Source organism: Canariomyces notabilis (assembly GCF_033297395.1).
Source record: "Canariomyces notabilis strain CBS 508.74 unplaced genomic scaffold N656scaffold_18, whole genome shotgun sequence".
NCBI classification, from domain to species: Eukaryota; Fungi; Ascomycota; class Sordariomycetes; order Sordariales; family Chaetomiaceae; genus Canariomyces; species Canariomyces notabilis.
The window spans coordinates 360,233-372,844 of NW_027041840.1; the positions used below are offsets into that span (position 1 = coordinate 360,233).

The 12,612-nt window shown below is 51.6% G+C and overlaps 7 protein-coding genes across 7 annotated transcripts; 4 read left to right on the forward strand and 3 right to left on the reverse strand.

Moving 5' to 3' along the window:
- Positions 1-328: 328 nt before the first annotated feature.
- On the reverse strand, positions 329-3,407 carry N656DRAFT_199959 (serine-tRNA ligase). Its single transcript, XM_064808859.1, has 20 exons — positions 3,156-3,407; positions 2,910-3,020; positions 2,769-2,839; positions 2,675-2,711; positions 2,498-2,622; positions 2,370-2,439; positions 2,208-2,313; positions 2,045-2,155; positions 1,876-1,933; positions 1,676-1,743; positions 1,586-1,628; positions 1,482-1,529; positions 1,400-1,431; positions 1,249-1,349; positions 1,174-1,182; positions 1,090-1,124; positions 995-1,029; positions 721-877; positions 641-661; positions 329-584 (listed from the first exon to the last, which is right to left on the reverse strand). The coding sequence occupies exons 1-20, from the start codon at positions 3,175-3,177 to the stop codon at positions 510-512; spliced, it is 1,335 nt and encodes a 444-aa protein (XP_064668287.1). The 5' UTR covers positions 3,178-3,407; the 3' UTR covers positions 329-509.
- A 333-nt stretch (positions 3,408-3,740) lies between these two features.
- Positions 3,741-5,923, reverse strand: N656DRAFT_770016 (uncharacterized protein; the record flags this gene model as incomplete). The annotated part of the gene is made up of 2 exons (XM_064813744.1): positions 3,741-5,827; positions 5,893-5,923. 2 exons carry the CDS (start codon positions 5,921-5,923, stop codon positions 3,741-3,743), a joined length of 2,118 nt encoding a protein of 705 aa, XP_064668288.1.
- Positions 5,704-6,735, forward strand: N656DRAFT_200560 (uncharacterized protein). The gene is made up of 4 exons (XM_064808861.1): positions 5,704-5,839; positions 5,912-6,042; positions 6,127-6,214; positions 6,289-6,735. The coding sequence occupies exons 2-4, from the start codon at positions 5,955-5,957 to the stop codon at positions 6,527-6,529; spliced, it is 417 nt and encodes a 138-aa protein (XP_064668289.1). The 5' UTR covers positions 5,704-5,839; positions 5,912-5,954; the 3' UTR covers positions 6,530-6,735.
- Positions 6,656-7,883, forward strand: N656DRAFT_200686 (uncharacterized protein). Its single transcript, XM_064808862.1, has 3 exons — positions 6,656-7,043; positions 7,192-7,272; positions 7,455-7,883. The coding sequence occupies exons 1-3, from the start codon at positions 6,964-6,966 to the stop codon at positions 7,762-7,764; spliced, it is 471 nt and encodes a 156-aa protein (XP_064668290.1). The 5' UTR covers positions 6,656-6,963; the 3' UTR covers positions 7,765-7,883.
- A 119-nt stretch (positions 7,884-8,002) lies between these two features.
- On the forward strand, positions 8,003-9,793 carry N656DRAFT_790954 (DUF1671-domain-containing protein; the record flags this gene model as incomplete). The annotated part of the gene is made up of 6 exons (XM_064816929.1): positions 8,003-8,074; positions 8,176-8,643; positions 8,691-8,781; positions 8,841-8,951; positions 9,023-9,248; positions 9,382-9,793. 6 exons carry the CDS (start codon positions 8,003-8,005, stop codon positions 9,791-9,793), a joined length of 1,380 nt encoding a protein of 459 aa, XP_064668291.1.
- Positions 9,794-10,210: 417 nt separating this feature from the next.
- On the forward strand, positions 10,211-11,481 carry N656DRAFT_781505 (Ham1-like protein). The gene is made up of 5 exons (XM_064815592.1): positions 10,211-10,554; positions 10,634-10,707; positions 10,808-10,989; positions 11,062-11,095; positions 11,166-11,481. Exons 1-5 carry the CDS (start codon positions 10,366-10,368, stop codon positions 11,263-11,265), a joined length of 579 nt encoding a protein of 192 aa, XP_064668292.1. The 5' UTR covers positions 10,211-10,365; the 3' UTR covers positions 11,266-11,481.
- On the reverse strand, positions 11,322-12,345 carry N656DRAFT_781506 (P-loop containing nucleoside triphosphate hydrolase protein). Its single transcript, XM_064815593.1, has 3 exons — positions 12,037-12,345; positions 11,752-11,897; positions 11,322-11,627 (listed from the first exon to the last, which is right to left on the reverse strand). The coding sequence occupies exons 1-3, from the start codon at positions 12,220-12,222 to the stop codon at positions 11,435-11,437; spliced, it is 525 nt and encodes a 174-aa protein (XP_064668293.1). The 5' UTR covers positions 12,223-12,345; the 3' UTR covers positions 11,322-11,434.
- Between the last annotated feature and the right edge of the window lie 267 nt (positions 12,346-12,612).

Below are 12,612 nucleotides of genomic sequence, written 5' to 3' on the forward strand. Positions count from 1 at the left end.
GGGAAGGATGGGATAAAGGGCGCGTGGTATCGCCCGTTGATAACGCTTCATTTCTGATTTCCTCCTTGTCTTCTTTCTCGTTTATGTGATGTCGACTGTTGTTTGCATATGCAGGACTGGGACCTTTAGGAGTCGCAAGTCTCGACATGGATGGATGTGCATCTATAATGTCTCCTCCAGACTGGTTTAGCACTGTAGTATGGGACGAGCGGTTGATCTGGTGACCTGGGTCAATGCACAACAAGGGGCACCTTGGCTGTTTGTATTTGTTTTATTGTCATTCCGGTACATGTCGATTGAGTCTCAGGGGAACATAGGTGTCATCACGAGTAGATGATCAATGCCCACATAATCAGTCCATGGACCAACTTCTGGGCTCCCTATGCTTATTGACCAAGCGCCAGATTTTCCTTCTACTTTCGCAAGATCTGAATTCCGGAGAATCTTCCCATCATGCTGCTGAACTGGCTTTATCACAACAAATGTCTGCGCAAGAATCAATGGGCCCATTACCGGACCGGAATCTCCTTCTCCTTCGCCGCCACTTTCGCAAATGGGATGAATTCCGGGGCGCCAGGGAGGTACTAGTTTGGTCAGTCCTGAGGCATTTGGCAACGTAGTTTTTGCCTGCTGAACTCACCTTGCGCAGTGGTTCAGGTATCTTGACACCCTGCACCAAGTTAGTTGAAATGGTCATAATCACCCCAACATATTGCTTACATCTTCGGTCTGGAAGTTCTCAAGAATAGCACAAATTGTCCTCGTCGTCGCGCAGAGAGTGGAGTTGAGGCAGTGGACATATGTCTTCTTCACGTCCGTCTGCTTCTTGATGCCGAAGCGGATTTCCAAATCGCGGCTTTGGTAGTCGGTGCAGTTGCTGCAATGAAAAATCAGCAACAATCTTAATACAAACGGGAGCGGAGATCGGTCGCGGTTGCTACTCTAGCAAACCAATAGCGTGACCCGACTATGAGGCCTGGGTGGCTGAACTCACGAGCAGCTGACAAGCTCCTTGAACTCCCCTTGATGCTGTGACGAGACAAGTCATTAGTACTATGTCCCAAATATAATCACGAAGACGAATCTTACCGGGAACCAAGCTTCAAGATCAAGTTTCTTGGAAGCTTCCAGCTGGTTAGCAGACGGGAAAACGCTTGGCTCACCCCTACGTACCAGCGTTGTCTAGATAATCGAAGTCAGTTGCCTACCCTCGCGATGTACGTAGTATAGAAAGAAGAATAAACATACTGAGAGCACCCGAGACGATTGCGACGACACGGTAGGGGATGCCGAGAGACTTATAGAATTCCTCTGACGTCCGAATCATGGTGTCGAACATCTCCCAAGACCTGTAGCTCTGTGAGATACTGGTTGTAACAGCCGATGGCAGGGAACTTACTTTTCAGGATCCGTGATGCAAAATTGCTCGACCTGGGAGAACTTAGAATCAAAGCCCAAGATACAGGAGACTTGGGACGAACCTTTGTAAACTCGTGGACGCGGAAAATACCCCAGACATCTTTCCCGTGCTATGTAGCAGTAAGAGCCTGAACAGGAGCCGGAGAGGTGGAGCCGGAGAACTTACAGCACCGGCCTCCTTGCGGAAGCAAGTCGAATATCCCGCATACCTGATGCTGTAAGAGAAGATCTTATTGAAGAGTAGGAGATAACGTACTTGAGAGGAAGTTGCTTGGGCTGGAGCCACTCATCGCTGTGGTACGCACTGATTGGCTGCTCCGAGGTCTGATTAACGTTAGAGAGATATTTTGTACTGTGGATTCAGGAGATGCGAGTTACTGGTCCTATTTTCAGGACAGTGCGACTTTGAAGACCGATAGCTGGGGCTGCTACGGGGTTCCGGTTTGTCAGACTTACAGCAATGAGATACTTATCTGCCTGGTCTCCGGTAACCTTGTAGAGCTCTTCATCGTACCTTGGCGGCAGTCAGCAACCATGATGCAAGTAGTCATTATGCCGCAGAGCACTTCAAAGCACACACGAAGTACGGGCCTCCAAGGTAGAGCCAGGGCTAAGGCGGACTTACTGAGAGAGCTGTGCTGTCTTGGCCATCTGGTCTTTGAGCATGAGCTGTGGGGTCTGCAGGGGAATGTAATCCCTCTCGGACAGGAATTCGAGACCGTAGTTAATCAGGGCTCTGAAACATCGCGTCAGAGTTTGAAGGGTACATGAGGGATAAGTATTCATACTGGTTGAGGAACACACCCCACCGCCGCAAAAAGTACCCGCGATGGCCGACAACTTTGACTCCTCTCTCCGGGTCGTAGCCGTCTAATTTGTCCAGAACCTCGTGGTCTATTCAAGACTGTCAGTTGATTGCTGGAAAGCAGGGGGAACGTGGTTGTGCTCACGGGACAGAACATTGCGCTTTTCAAAGGCGACCCCCTCGGGAGCCCAGGTACGTTCAACCGTGTTATCGTCCTTTTTGCGGGTCAGCTTTCGGCAAGTATATCGAGCGACAAGACTGCCGTTTACGGACTTCGTTATTGGAGACTGGAACCGTGTCATGAACGATATTGCCGACAGTCCGGACCTTGGCCTTCAGCAGCTGCTCCTTCTCGGCAGCCGAGGCGAGGAGGTCCTTCTTCTCCTTCTCGAGGTCGGCTGGGAGATGTCAGCACCCACCCCAACACCAGTCCAGCTCATTTTCTCCAACCTTTCTGTTTTAGGAGATCGGTAACATCCTCCTTGGCCTACATCGTGGTTAGATATGCGCCAAGTCGAGGGCCATAATCGGGGGGATGGCATGCCTTCTTCTTGGGGCCGATCTGCTTTTGAACTTCGTTGATCTTTGCGTTGATCTGTGTGGCCGAGTATGCAGCTGTATGCGAGGGAGATGATTAGAGGTTTGGCCGCGATATCAGGTAGCATTGGCGACGACGGTGACTCACTCCTGCGGTGGTCCTCGAACATGGCAATAATCTCATCGACGACTTCGACACTGGCATGACGCTTGCGTTGGCTTTCCCTGATCCTCTCAGGGTTGCCCCCGCGTTCGACAACTGTTAAAGAACTCGAATTAGTCTTCTTGGGCGGCGCATGGAGAGTGCCGAGCGAGGGGTTGGTAGCATTGTATGTCGGGTATAGAGCCCTTGAAATAGCAGAGACTATATGGGGAGTAGGAGACATCTTCGTACTGAAATCGTTGAAGTCGAGCATCTTGCCCGATCCTAGGTGCGATTATGGCCGCTGGTAGCGTGGGTAAAGCTGAAAGAAAAAGGCACGACTATGACCAAGAGGAACAGCGAAGGGATGATCGTGTCGCGAACAACGTTATGGCGGGGCAGAATAATATTATTTCGGCGGGGTGGAGGTGATAGGAAGGTGGGGTGATAGATGAGACCAGGGCAGGGGTCCAGATGTGTCAGGCCGTGCTCCTTGTTTAAGCGTCACTGACATTATCGATAAGCATCCTCTGAACTATCGATACGAATAAACTCTTTATAGCTGACAGTTCTATGCATCTAGCGCAAATTCCATACTATTCGTCTCGATATACGGAGTAGCGGATAGTTGGATATAATTACCCAGCTCCAAATGCTTGGCACCATCTTAACTCTCACTTTCCTCAATGCCCTCACTGCCGCACTGCAAGCACTGTCAGGTCTGTCAAGCATCCTTCATCTTCATATGAAGCTATGGTCGCCGCCTCTTGGAGTGGAAGACGGTCATCGTCAATCCAGACAGGGCTCTCTGATTGCCGATTCCATTCCTTTATGAGCCTAGCCAAGAAACATGAACACTCCGTTTGGTCCCTCAATTTCCCTCATGGCTTCCTCAATACACACTCTTGAGCCTTGTTGGTCTTGCTTCGCTCTCAGATGTTCCATCAAATCCAGCACTTTTCTTGCATGAGCACGCCTGCTATTGTTACCATCCCTCTCGACCTCGGCCACGCCACAGACGAACATCCTCACCCAATCGGCGCGAACCTCGTCAACCGTCTCAATACCCGCTACGAAGAGAGGCAATAACCATAGGGCCGAAGGCAGCTCTTGGCAGAGATCCTCGCGCCCGCGCGCCCTGCGGAGATGCAACGCTGCCTGCAAGATTGACTCGACCGCCTCGATTGAGGCATGGTCGGTACGGATGCTTGGGAATACCGCTCGGGACCAAAGGATTTTTGTCGCCAGGAACACGGCATACGCCGTTAACCAGTCCAGGCTTTCCCGGCTGGGTGTTTGGGAGTTGATACATACAGATGATGGGCAAGGGCCCGCGCTCTCAGCCTTGCAGAGCTCCAGCTGAGTGGGCCTTGTGCTCATCCTGGGTGGCGGCCGCCAGGTGCCCGGGACGAGTCCGGAAAGAGTATCGTTGGCGGCATCGTTCATTATTGCCGCGAATTGGAAGTCGCCCTCAAGCCTCTGGATGTTGTCTTCGACGTCCCGATGTCGTGACATGGTGAGGTCTCCCCAGCTGCCCGCGCTCAGAGGCGACGTTTGTTGCAAATATCGGTAACGCGCTACCTTGGCGAGGACACAGAATGCCTCGTGCAAGTGCAGAGTTGCTGGTATGCTCTCGGCGTCCGCGGCAAGTTGTTCCTTGGGATGCTCGGGGCCGAACATATCCGCTTGGAACATCTGCGAATTCTCCAAGACTCGAATGTATTCTGCTCTCTGACCCAACAGTTCAAGAAGTGTCGTGGAGGGGAGACTTCTAGTATTGAAGATGCCGAGTCGGATCTGCAGATAGCAGGTCCACAAGAGCATCTTGCTGGCCAAGGGGGACAGTCCTAGATCATTGGGATGTTTCACAAGCCAATCACTGATCCGTCGAAAGCGACCGTCTATTGAATCAAGGGCGTAGTTCCATACATCATATTGATTGAGGAAGAGTGACGCGCATATGATGACTTCGGCACTCGTCCTCACCGGGCGGACGCCGAGCTCACACATGGCGTCAGGGAGAGTCATCAGTTTGTCGACTTCTGCTGACGCTCGCGAGTACCAGCTCGCCGTGACCGGGTCGGTCGCCAGCTTGTCGGAAACCGAGCTTCTTGCTAACCAAACCAAGAGTGCAAGGCGCATCGGACTACACGGGGCACACTTTCGCTCGAATTCGACAGCGAAATTGTACAGTGCCCCAACCTCATCATTCTGGGTCGCGGGAACGCCTTGCGGATACCTGGGCAACGAGCTGTACATTGACACGCCGTCCCGCTTCTCCTGGGCATCCGTCTCTGGAGATTCTTTCTCTGGGGTCGGATTCTTGGTGCGCCTGCGTCGCTTGGGAACCCACTCTTTCAGTCCACATTCCGACGACACAGAAGACCGGCACTCGGACTTAGGGCTGACGTGCGAGAAATCTAAGGCGTCTGTCGGTGCCGGGTTAGGATCTATGGGCCATACTATGATGGGAACTTTGGCGGGAGCATCCACGCCCACATTGAAGACGTCCTCAAGGTTCGGCTCAAAGCAAGGGTCGAAATCCATTACGCCGGCGAACGGAAAACGGCCACAGTCTGCGTCGTCCGAAGCGCCCGGAGGAGGTGCACTGGTCCGATGAACAGTTGACGACTCAGAGGCGAGGTCTGGTTGGTGAGATTTCGGAATTGGGCATTTCGAAGCCGCCGGGGAACCCTTGCTGCTATTTGAGATTATCGAGCCCGATGCTGCCGGGGCAGTCGATCGCCGCGCACGACCGGGCTTTCGTATTGAAGATTTTGCCTCTTCCGGGCGGGTAGGTGTCGAGACGCGGATTCGAAGGTTGGTATCAAAGGAATTGTGGCAGACAATGTTCATCCGAGAGCAGGTTTCGCAGGGATTCCCTCCTGGACATCGCACTTTCCTCTTGCGACATGTTAAGCACCCTGTTATTTGCAGTTAGTGCCCGGTGTTCTGCTCGTGGAGAGATCTGGCAGAGAGGTAAACTCACCATGAAACGTACGCTTCAGGGTTTCGGCCATGATATAGGGAACGAACCACGAATGAAGTTAGATGTCTTGGCGTTATTTGGCTTCAATCTGCCAATTGCCAAGCCGCTGGGGAGCCTCCAGCTTTATTTCCTTGGGTGTCTCTACAATGGGTATTATACCCGTCCTATACCCTGCAGCTACCGGGGCGCTTGGAACCGTTTTACATCCGCCTTGCCATCTGACGGAAGCGTTAGGGATGACAGGGGGCGCTGTGATTAACTCAGCAACATGGTGCCTGGATTCCGATATAGACACCCGCCGATGGACTGTCCAGACCATTAGGTCGGTAGCGATGTGGAATCTGGCAGGTCTAGACGGACCGTCTTTACTGATTCCCGAACATCGTAGGAATCCAGTTACCCGGCGTGGACCAGACACCACTCAAGACGTATTGGAGCAAAGGACCAGCTGTTAAGCGCCTCTGCTCGTCCGGGGGTCAATCCTGAGCGTCGTCATCATGAACAATGCAGCTTACGGGCTTCCATTCACAGTTGGGTCACCTGGCAGGCACCTTATGGCTATACTGGCTGTCCCGACTGCCACTTTCCGGAAACGATCAAGGTCCGCTGCATGCGCCGCACTGGTTCCGGGATTTGAAGCCCTCGGAGTTTGAGTCGGTGAGCCGAACGTCGAAGAGTCACACCACTTGCAATCTGTTTGTGGAAATAGCTCACCTACAAATAGGGGCCAGCATCAAGTATTGAGATCGTCAGCCTCGATCAAGGACCTTTCATAGCCTGACGTGTTCTTCATGGTTGATGAATAAGTGAGATAAATACTTCGTACTCAGGGGCCTTGGTACGGTGACGCATCCTCCTGTCATGGAGGCCTCCGTTTAGCAGCTGGGGGATTCAAACTCGGCCGAGACAGTCACGGCACACGGAAACTACCTAGCATCAACGGTTTCTGGCTTGACGAGTGCAGGGCGACATTAGGGTTGCGCTGATACTGTCACATCCGGAGCCGAGGTTCTGGAAAAGCTTGGCTTGGATTAAGAAAGCCAAGCTCTCAGGCCAAGGAAAATCCCCCAGATGCCAAGACAAGACCCGTGGCGGGTCGCAGCAAGAGGGGAGCTGTCAGGAAAGTGGTGCTCCAGTATCGAAGCGATACTGTAAGTGTACTTCGTACTGTATCTTGACTTACGACATATGGAACCCTTATCGTACCCATCGAAGCTACTGAACCGGCGGTGAACTCCTTTGACAATACAATAACACCTAATGTTGGCTGCCAACGGCCCATCACTAACAGTTTGCTAGGAGGTTGATCCGATGTATCCGAGCGGGTCTGTTCCACAATCCACATACACTAATAATATCCCGTAGCCAACACCATGTACTGTATGTACAAGCTACATGGTACAGTACACATTCCGCCCTTTCAGACAAATATTGAAAATAGCATTGCCCTCTTCACACTAGGTATTGTTGTCTCTGTTCCCTCTCTGTTTAAATCTGCGGATTCGGAGTTGGGGTGAGCTCCGAATCTCCAGTTCCACTGTTGCTGACCAGGGGATTTCAAGAATAGCAAAGTATTATCAACTAATCCTATTATGGAAGCAAAAGGGCCGATCAGAGCGATCCACTCAACGTTGCTTTCGTCTCATCTCATCGTCTCTATTGAGGTTATCCCGAGACTGCGACTACATCAGGTTGAAGTCCTTCTTCTTGACTATGAAACTTTACACAGCTGGATCAAGATGTCTCAGGCCGGAGGGAACAAGACTGTTGGAAACAATGGATGACGGCCACCTTCAAATACCTTCTTTAATGCAAATCCTCGCCTCACAGATATACTGCAATCGCATATTGGTGATGCAAAGGCATGGCTAGGCACTGTACGCCTTCTTGGGTTTCGCGCGTTCCATGCCTAATGAACCTCAGGCACTAGGATACCCGAGTAAAAACATAGAAGCCAGATTGTTGCCCATCACCAATAAACAACAGATTCAGGCAACTCGGGTGCTTTAAATTGAATCGGGCGCTTTGTTCTCGGGGAGCCTTGGTGGCTGCCGAAGCCCTTACAGCCCGAGACAGGTACACAAAGGACACGAAGGAGGCTCAAATCATAATGGACAACGAAGTCATGGAATGCCCCTTTTGCGGCTGGAAAGCGCAGGCTGGAGAGTACGAAATGATGCTCGTAAGTCTCACAGGCTCTTTCCCGTTCAGAGATGTACTCTCAGAGCAGGTCTCAGTGTAAGCGGGTGCTGCCTGCCTCTGCTAACAGAATCATGTACGCAGCACATAGAGACATTGCACTCTGAGGGGCCGTCGCCTTTTGTCGTGGAAGAGGACAGCGCATATAAGAGCGGTGGTCCTGGGAACGATCACGATCCTCAATACGTCGAGTGTCCATCCGAGGGCTGCGGCGAGCTTCTTCTCCTAGAGGAGCTTGATTACCACCTTGAGCTTCACGCCGAGGAGTCCGGTGACCATCTGCGACGGCCCTCTGTACCGCATTCTGAGCGAGATACACAGCCCGCGACAGGCCCTTCGGCCACGACGAGGAGCCACCCAGAGGCAGAGAAATCTCGCCGGTCTGAACACGCTCCTGAGCCCGTCAGCCGCCAGGCCAAGGCTATATCAGTCTGGAAGCGGCTGCTGAGGATGCCTGGCTCATCATCTGCCGATAGACATCAACCTAGGAAGCATCGCCATGATGAAACGCATACGACTGTGGCAGAATTCACTCGCGGGAAGAGGCTTGGGGTGAGCAGCATCGGCAGGGTTGGCTGGCTCGACTAACGCTATCTCAGAAAACTCACCTTGGAAAATACGCGCACGAGGAGCGCATGCCCGACTGGCTAGTGACGTTGCTGAGGAAGGAGGGCCAAGTCGTGACCCACGGTGAGTACGATATCCGCTATTTGACTCCACGCTAGTGTCGTAGTCAACACCGCTTACAGTAGTAGAAATCATTCCAGTTATTGCCCGGCTGTTAGAGCAATCTCCATCAACAGAGTACGCTTACATCTGTCATCCATGTGTGTGGCATGTGTCGAAGCTTAAACGGGAGGGTATGCTCCCAACAGACCACAGACCGGGAAAGCGTTGGCTTTGTTTGCTTTTGCTGACCGGAGGCGCACAGGGGGCTTCTGTGGCTACCGGAACATACAAATGGTGTGTTCGTACATCTTGATGCTCAAGGTCAGGGGATATGAACACTTGGGCACCAACATACCGTCCATCTTTCAGATCCAAGAGTATATCGAGACCGCCTGGGACCGGGGGATCCATGCCAACGGCCGGCTTGAGACGGGAGGGATCAGGGGCACCAGGAAATACATTGGTACACCAGAGGTGCGTAGTTGTCGGTGCATCAACATACTCAACTCAAATGGCTGATCACGGACTACCCAGGCTTTGGCAATGTTCCGACTCTTGGATGTCCCGTAATATACTCCGAATCCGCCCCAATCAACCAGTCAAGCAACTAACACTTGACAGATGTGACGCTAAAGCAATCAAGCACGATAATCCCGCCGAATCCGAAGCTGACCTCATGCAATACGTTGAGACCTACTTCCAGGGTGGTGTCCAGGAGCCTTCCCAACGCATCCGCAGGACCCAACTGGGGCCGATATACTTCCAACATGCCGGTCACTCCTTGACAATCATTGGCTTTGAAAAGCTAAAGAACGGCGACAGAAACCTGCTCGTATTTGATCCTTCTTTCCGCGACTCCTCTGATATTTTAAGTCTCTCCACATGGCCCGACTTTGTTCACCCCAAGCCAGATCTTGCACTGAAGCCGTACCGGCGAGGGAGTAGATATCTTAGGATGTACCACCAGTTTGAGTTGTTGACGTTAGTCGCCATGGACTCCCCGCGTGGGGACTTATCTCTCCCTGAATCTTGAGAATGGGTGACACTGACGATTACGAATAGGCTACGGGCACCGTGGACTCCCTGAAATCCACAATCCTTGGCAATCGATGAGGTTAACCAGGAAGGTCGGGTGCTCGAAGTTTGAGATTAGAGAGTGATCATCCCAGAAGCAGCGTTGCATTCCCTAGGACAAATCGAAGGAGCGAGCAAGCGGTTTTTCTTTTTTTTTTCTTTTTTTTTTTTTTTCTTTCCAATACTGAAGCCTTCAGTTTGGCATTCAGGAAACAGGATAGCGTTGGCGTTGCAATTTGTGTCATTCATATGTTTGCTGGTGTTTAATCAGTCACTTTACTCTTGTGGATATACTACCAGTAGAAACTCCTGATTCATATCAGGTTACCTACAGCAGCCATGTTGCGCGGGCCACTGAACTGAGAGCCCTGTGATGGCCCAAGGTACCCCACTGTGGGTTACATTACAGGGCAGACAACACCTGAGCTAATCTGCCTGGAAGCCCATCATTTGAGAGCTTCAACGATCACCCACCTGCAGTAACCATCTTCCATTCCACACCAAAGCGAAAGACCTGACAAAGCCATCAAGATGACGACCCCAACCGCGGCCCGGCACATTGTCAACTTTATCACCGGCAATGCAAACAAGCTGGGAGAGGTCAAAGCCATCCTAGAGCCTGCTATCCAGGTCGAAAGCCAGACGCTCGACCTGATCGAGATTCAGGGCGCTTCCCTAGAAGAGGTGACCCTCGACAAGTGCCGCCGGGCAGCCGATCTGGTATCAGCCATACCTTCCATTCGACCCCCCTTTCACTCTAGAGTCAATCCAGTTAGCTAACACGAGTCCACTACTACAGATCCAGGGTCCCGTTTTGGTAGAAGACACCTGCCTCTGCTTCAACGCGCTGAACGGACTGCCGGGGCCGTACATGTATGTACGCTGTTTGTCGTGTCTTTTTAATTCAGATCCAGATACAGGAGGATCATTACCTCTGTTAATGAGAGGAATGAACTTTGCTAACGCCCGGCAGCAAATGGTTCCTGACCTCCATCGGCCACGAAGGCCTCAACAACCTCCTGGCCGCCTACCCTGACAAGTCGGCCAAGGCCGTCTGCACATTCGCCTACTCGCCCGGTCCGGGCCATGAGCCTATTCTGTTTCAGGGGATTACAGAGGGCAAGATTGTGCCCGCTAGGGGGCCGTCGAATTTTGGTATGTCCATCCCGTCGTTTAACATTTTGCAGTTGAGATCTAGCATATCTGACACGTGCAATCTGCTCGCAGGTTGGGATCCGATATTTGAGTATGAGGGTAAGACGTAAGTTCTTCCTCTTTTCTCACTTGGTATTCCTATGTACTTGGGGAAGCTGTTAACACGGACGCCACAGCTATGCCGAAATGAGCAAGTCAGAAAAGAACCAGATTTCGCATCGCGGCCGGGCGCTGGCAAAGCTCCAGGCGTGGTTCGCCAAGGAGATGACTTCGTGATCAAGGGTCGGCCAGTGTTGCACGCAGGGCATTGAATCAGTCAAAATGAAAGGTAGCGACTTCACATGTTCCTTTGCCTTGTGACTTTCTCATATTCATCGGTAGGTGGTGTAGCTTGTGTGTGCGGTAACCCGCTACCCTACCTAAATTTAGCCCCTGAACGAGATCTTCATGAAGCATTGTTCTCCTTCCACTGTTTTAACCACTGTTCAATCCTGTCCACGTTGCTCTCCATGTCATCCGCCGTCACGCTCCGCAGCTCAACCACAATCTCCTCGTCGTACGAGTCCCGCGCCTCCTGCAGCAGTACGTCCATGATCTCCGAGTCTATATTTTCTTGGAGTTTGGCTTCGGGGTATTTTCTGTGAGTATACAAATGTCAGCCCCGGATATGACAGGAAGAAAAAACAAAGTCAATTGGAAGAGGTGAGCAAGAAAATGACCGGCATGAAAACAAGACGGGAACAACGCAAAAGAAAAGCTTGCCTTTCTATAAGCCGATCATACAGCGTTGCCGTATCGACCCGCAGCACCACGACCAGGTCGATCCAGCTCTGGGGGAACAGGTCGCACGCGTGCCAGTCTATTATGCACCCGCCCTGCTTGACCTCGTCCTCAATCGCATCGAGCAGCTGTTTTAGTCATGTCAGCCAACAAGATTCCTATGTATATATGTCCATATGTCCATAATATGACATGAGAGAGGGAGAGATGAAGCCAGTCAGGTATGAATGAATAATCAAAGGAAACACATGGAAAAGTGAGACTCACCTTATCCTCATCCACAATCCAGCTCTGATACTCCTCATCCCAACCCTCATGGCACTCCTTGTCCTTGACCACCTGGTTCACCGAGACGTGTTTGAGCCCCGTGCGCTCAGCGAGCAGTTCGCAGTGGCTCGTTTTGCCGACTCCTGGGGTGCCGGTGATGATGATGTTTGGTAAGCTGCGCGACATTTTTCAGTCAGGTTGTCTGGTTATTACTTTCCCCGTTTTCGTTTGTTCTGTTGATTCACGAAGTTTCGACACTTGAAAATAACCAAGGTGAGGCAGCGGATGCGATGTAAGTGAGGCTTGCCTAGGGTGAAAATGAAAATAATTTTGAGCGTAACGAAGCAGCCCCACTGCTCGCTGATATACAAGTTACACACACCACCGCAAGTCGGGTACGTCCATGCAGTTTACTTCAACCAAGTGCCTTATGACCACTCAGATTCCAAGATATCGTCTTTCCACTTATTCAACTGTCCCTATCGCATTGTACATGAGTACAAACTGCTGAGACAATCAAGACAACCCCTCAGAGACCCAAGGGATGCATTATGTAGGTATCTTACCAGTCACATA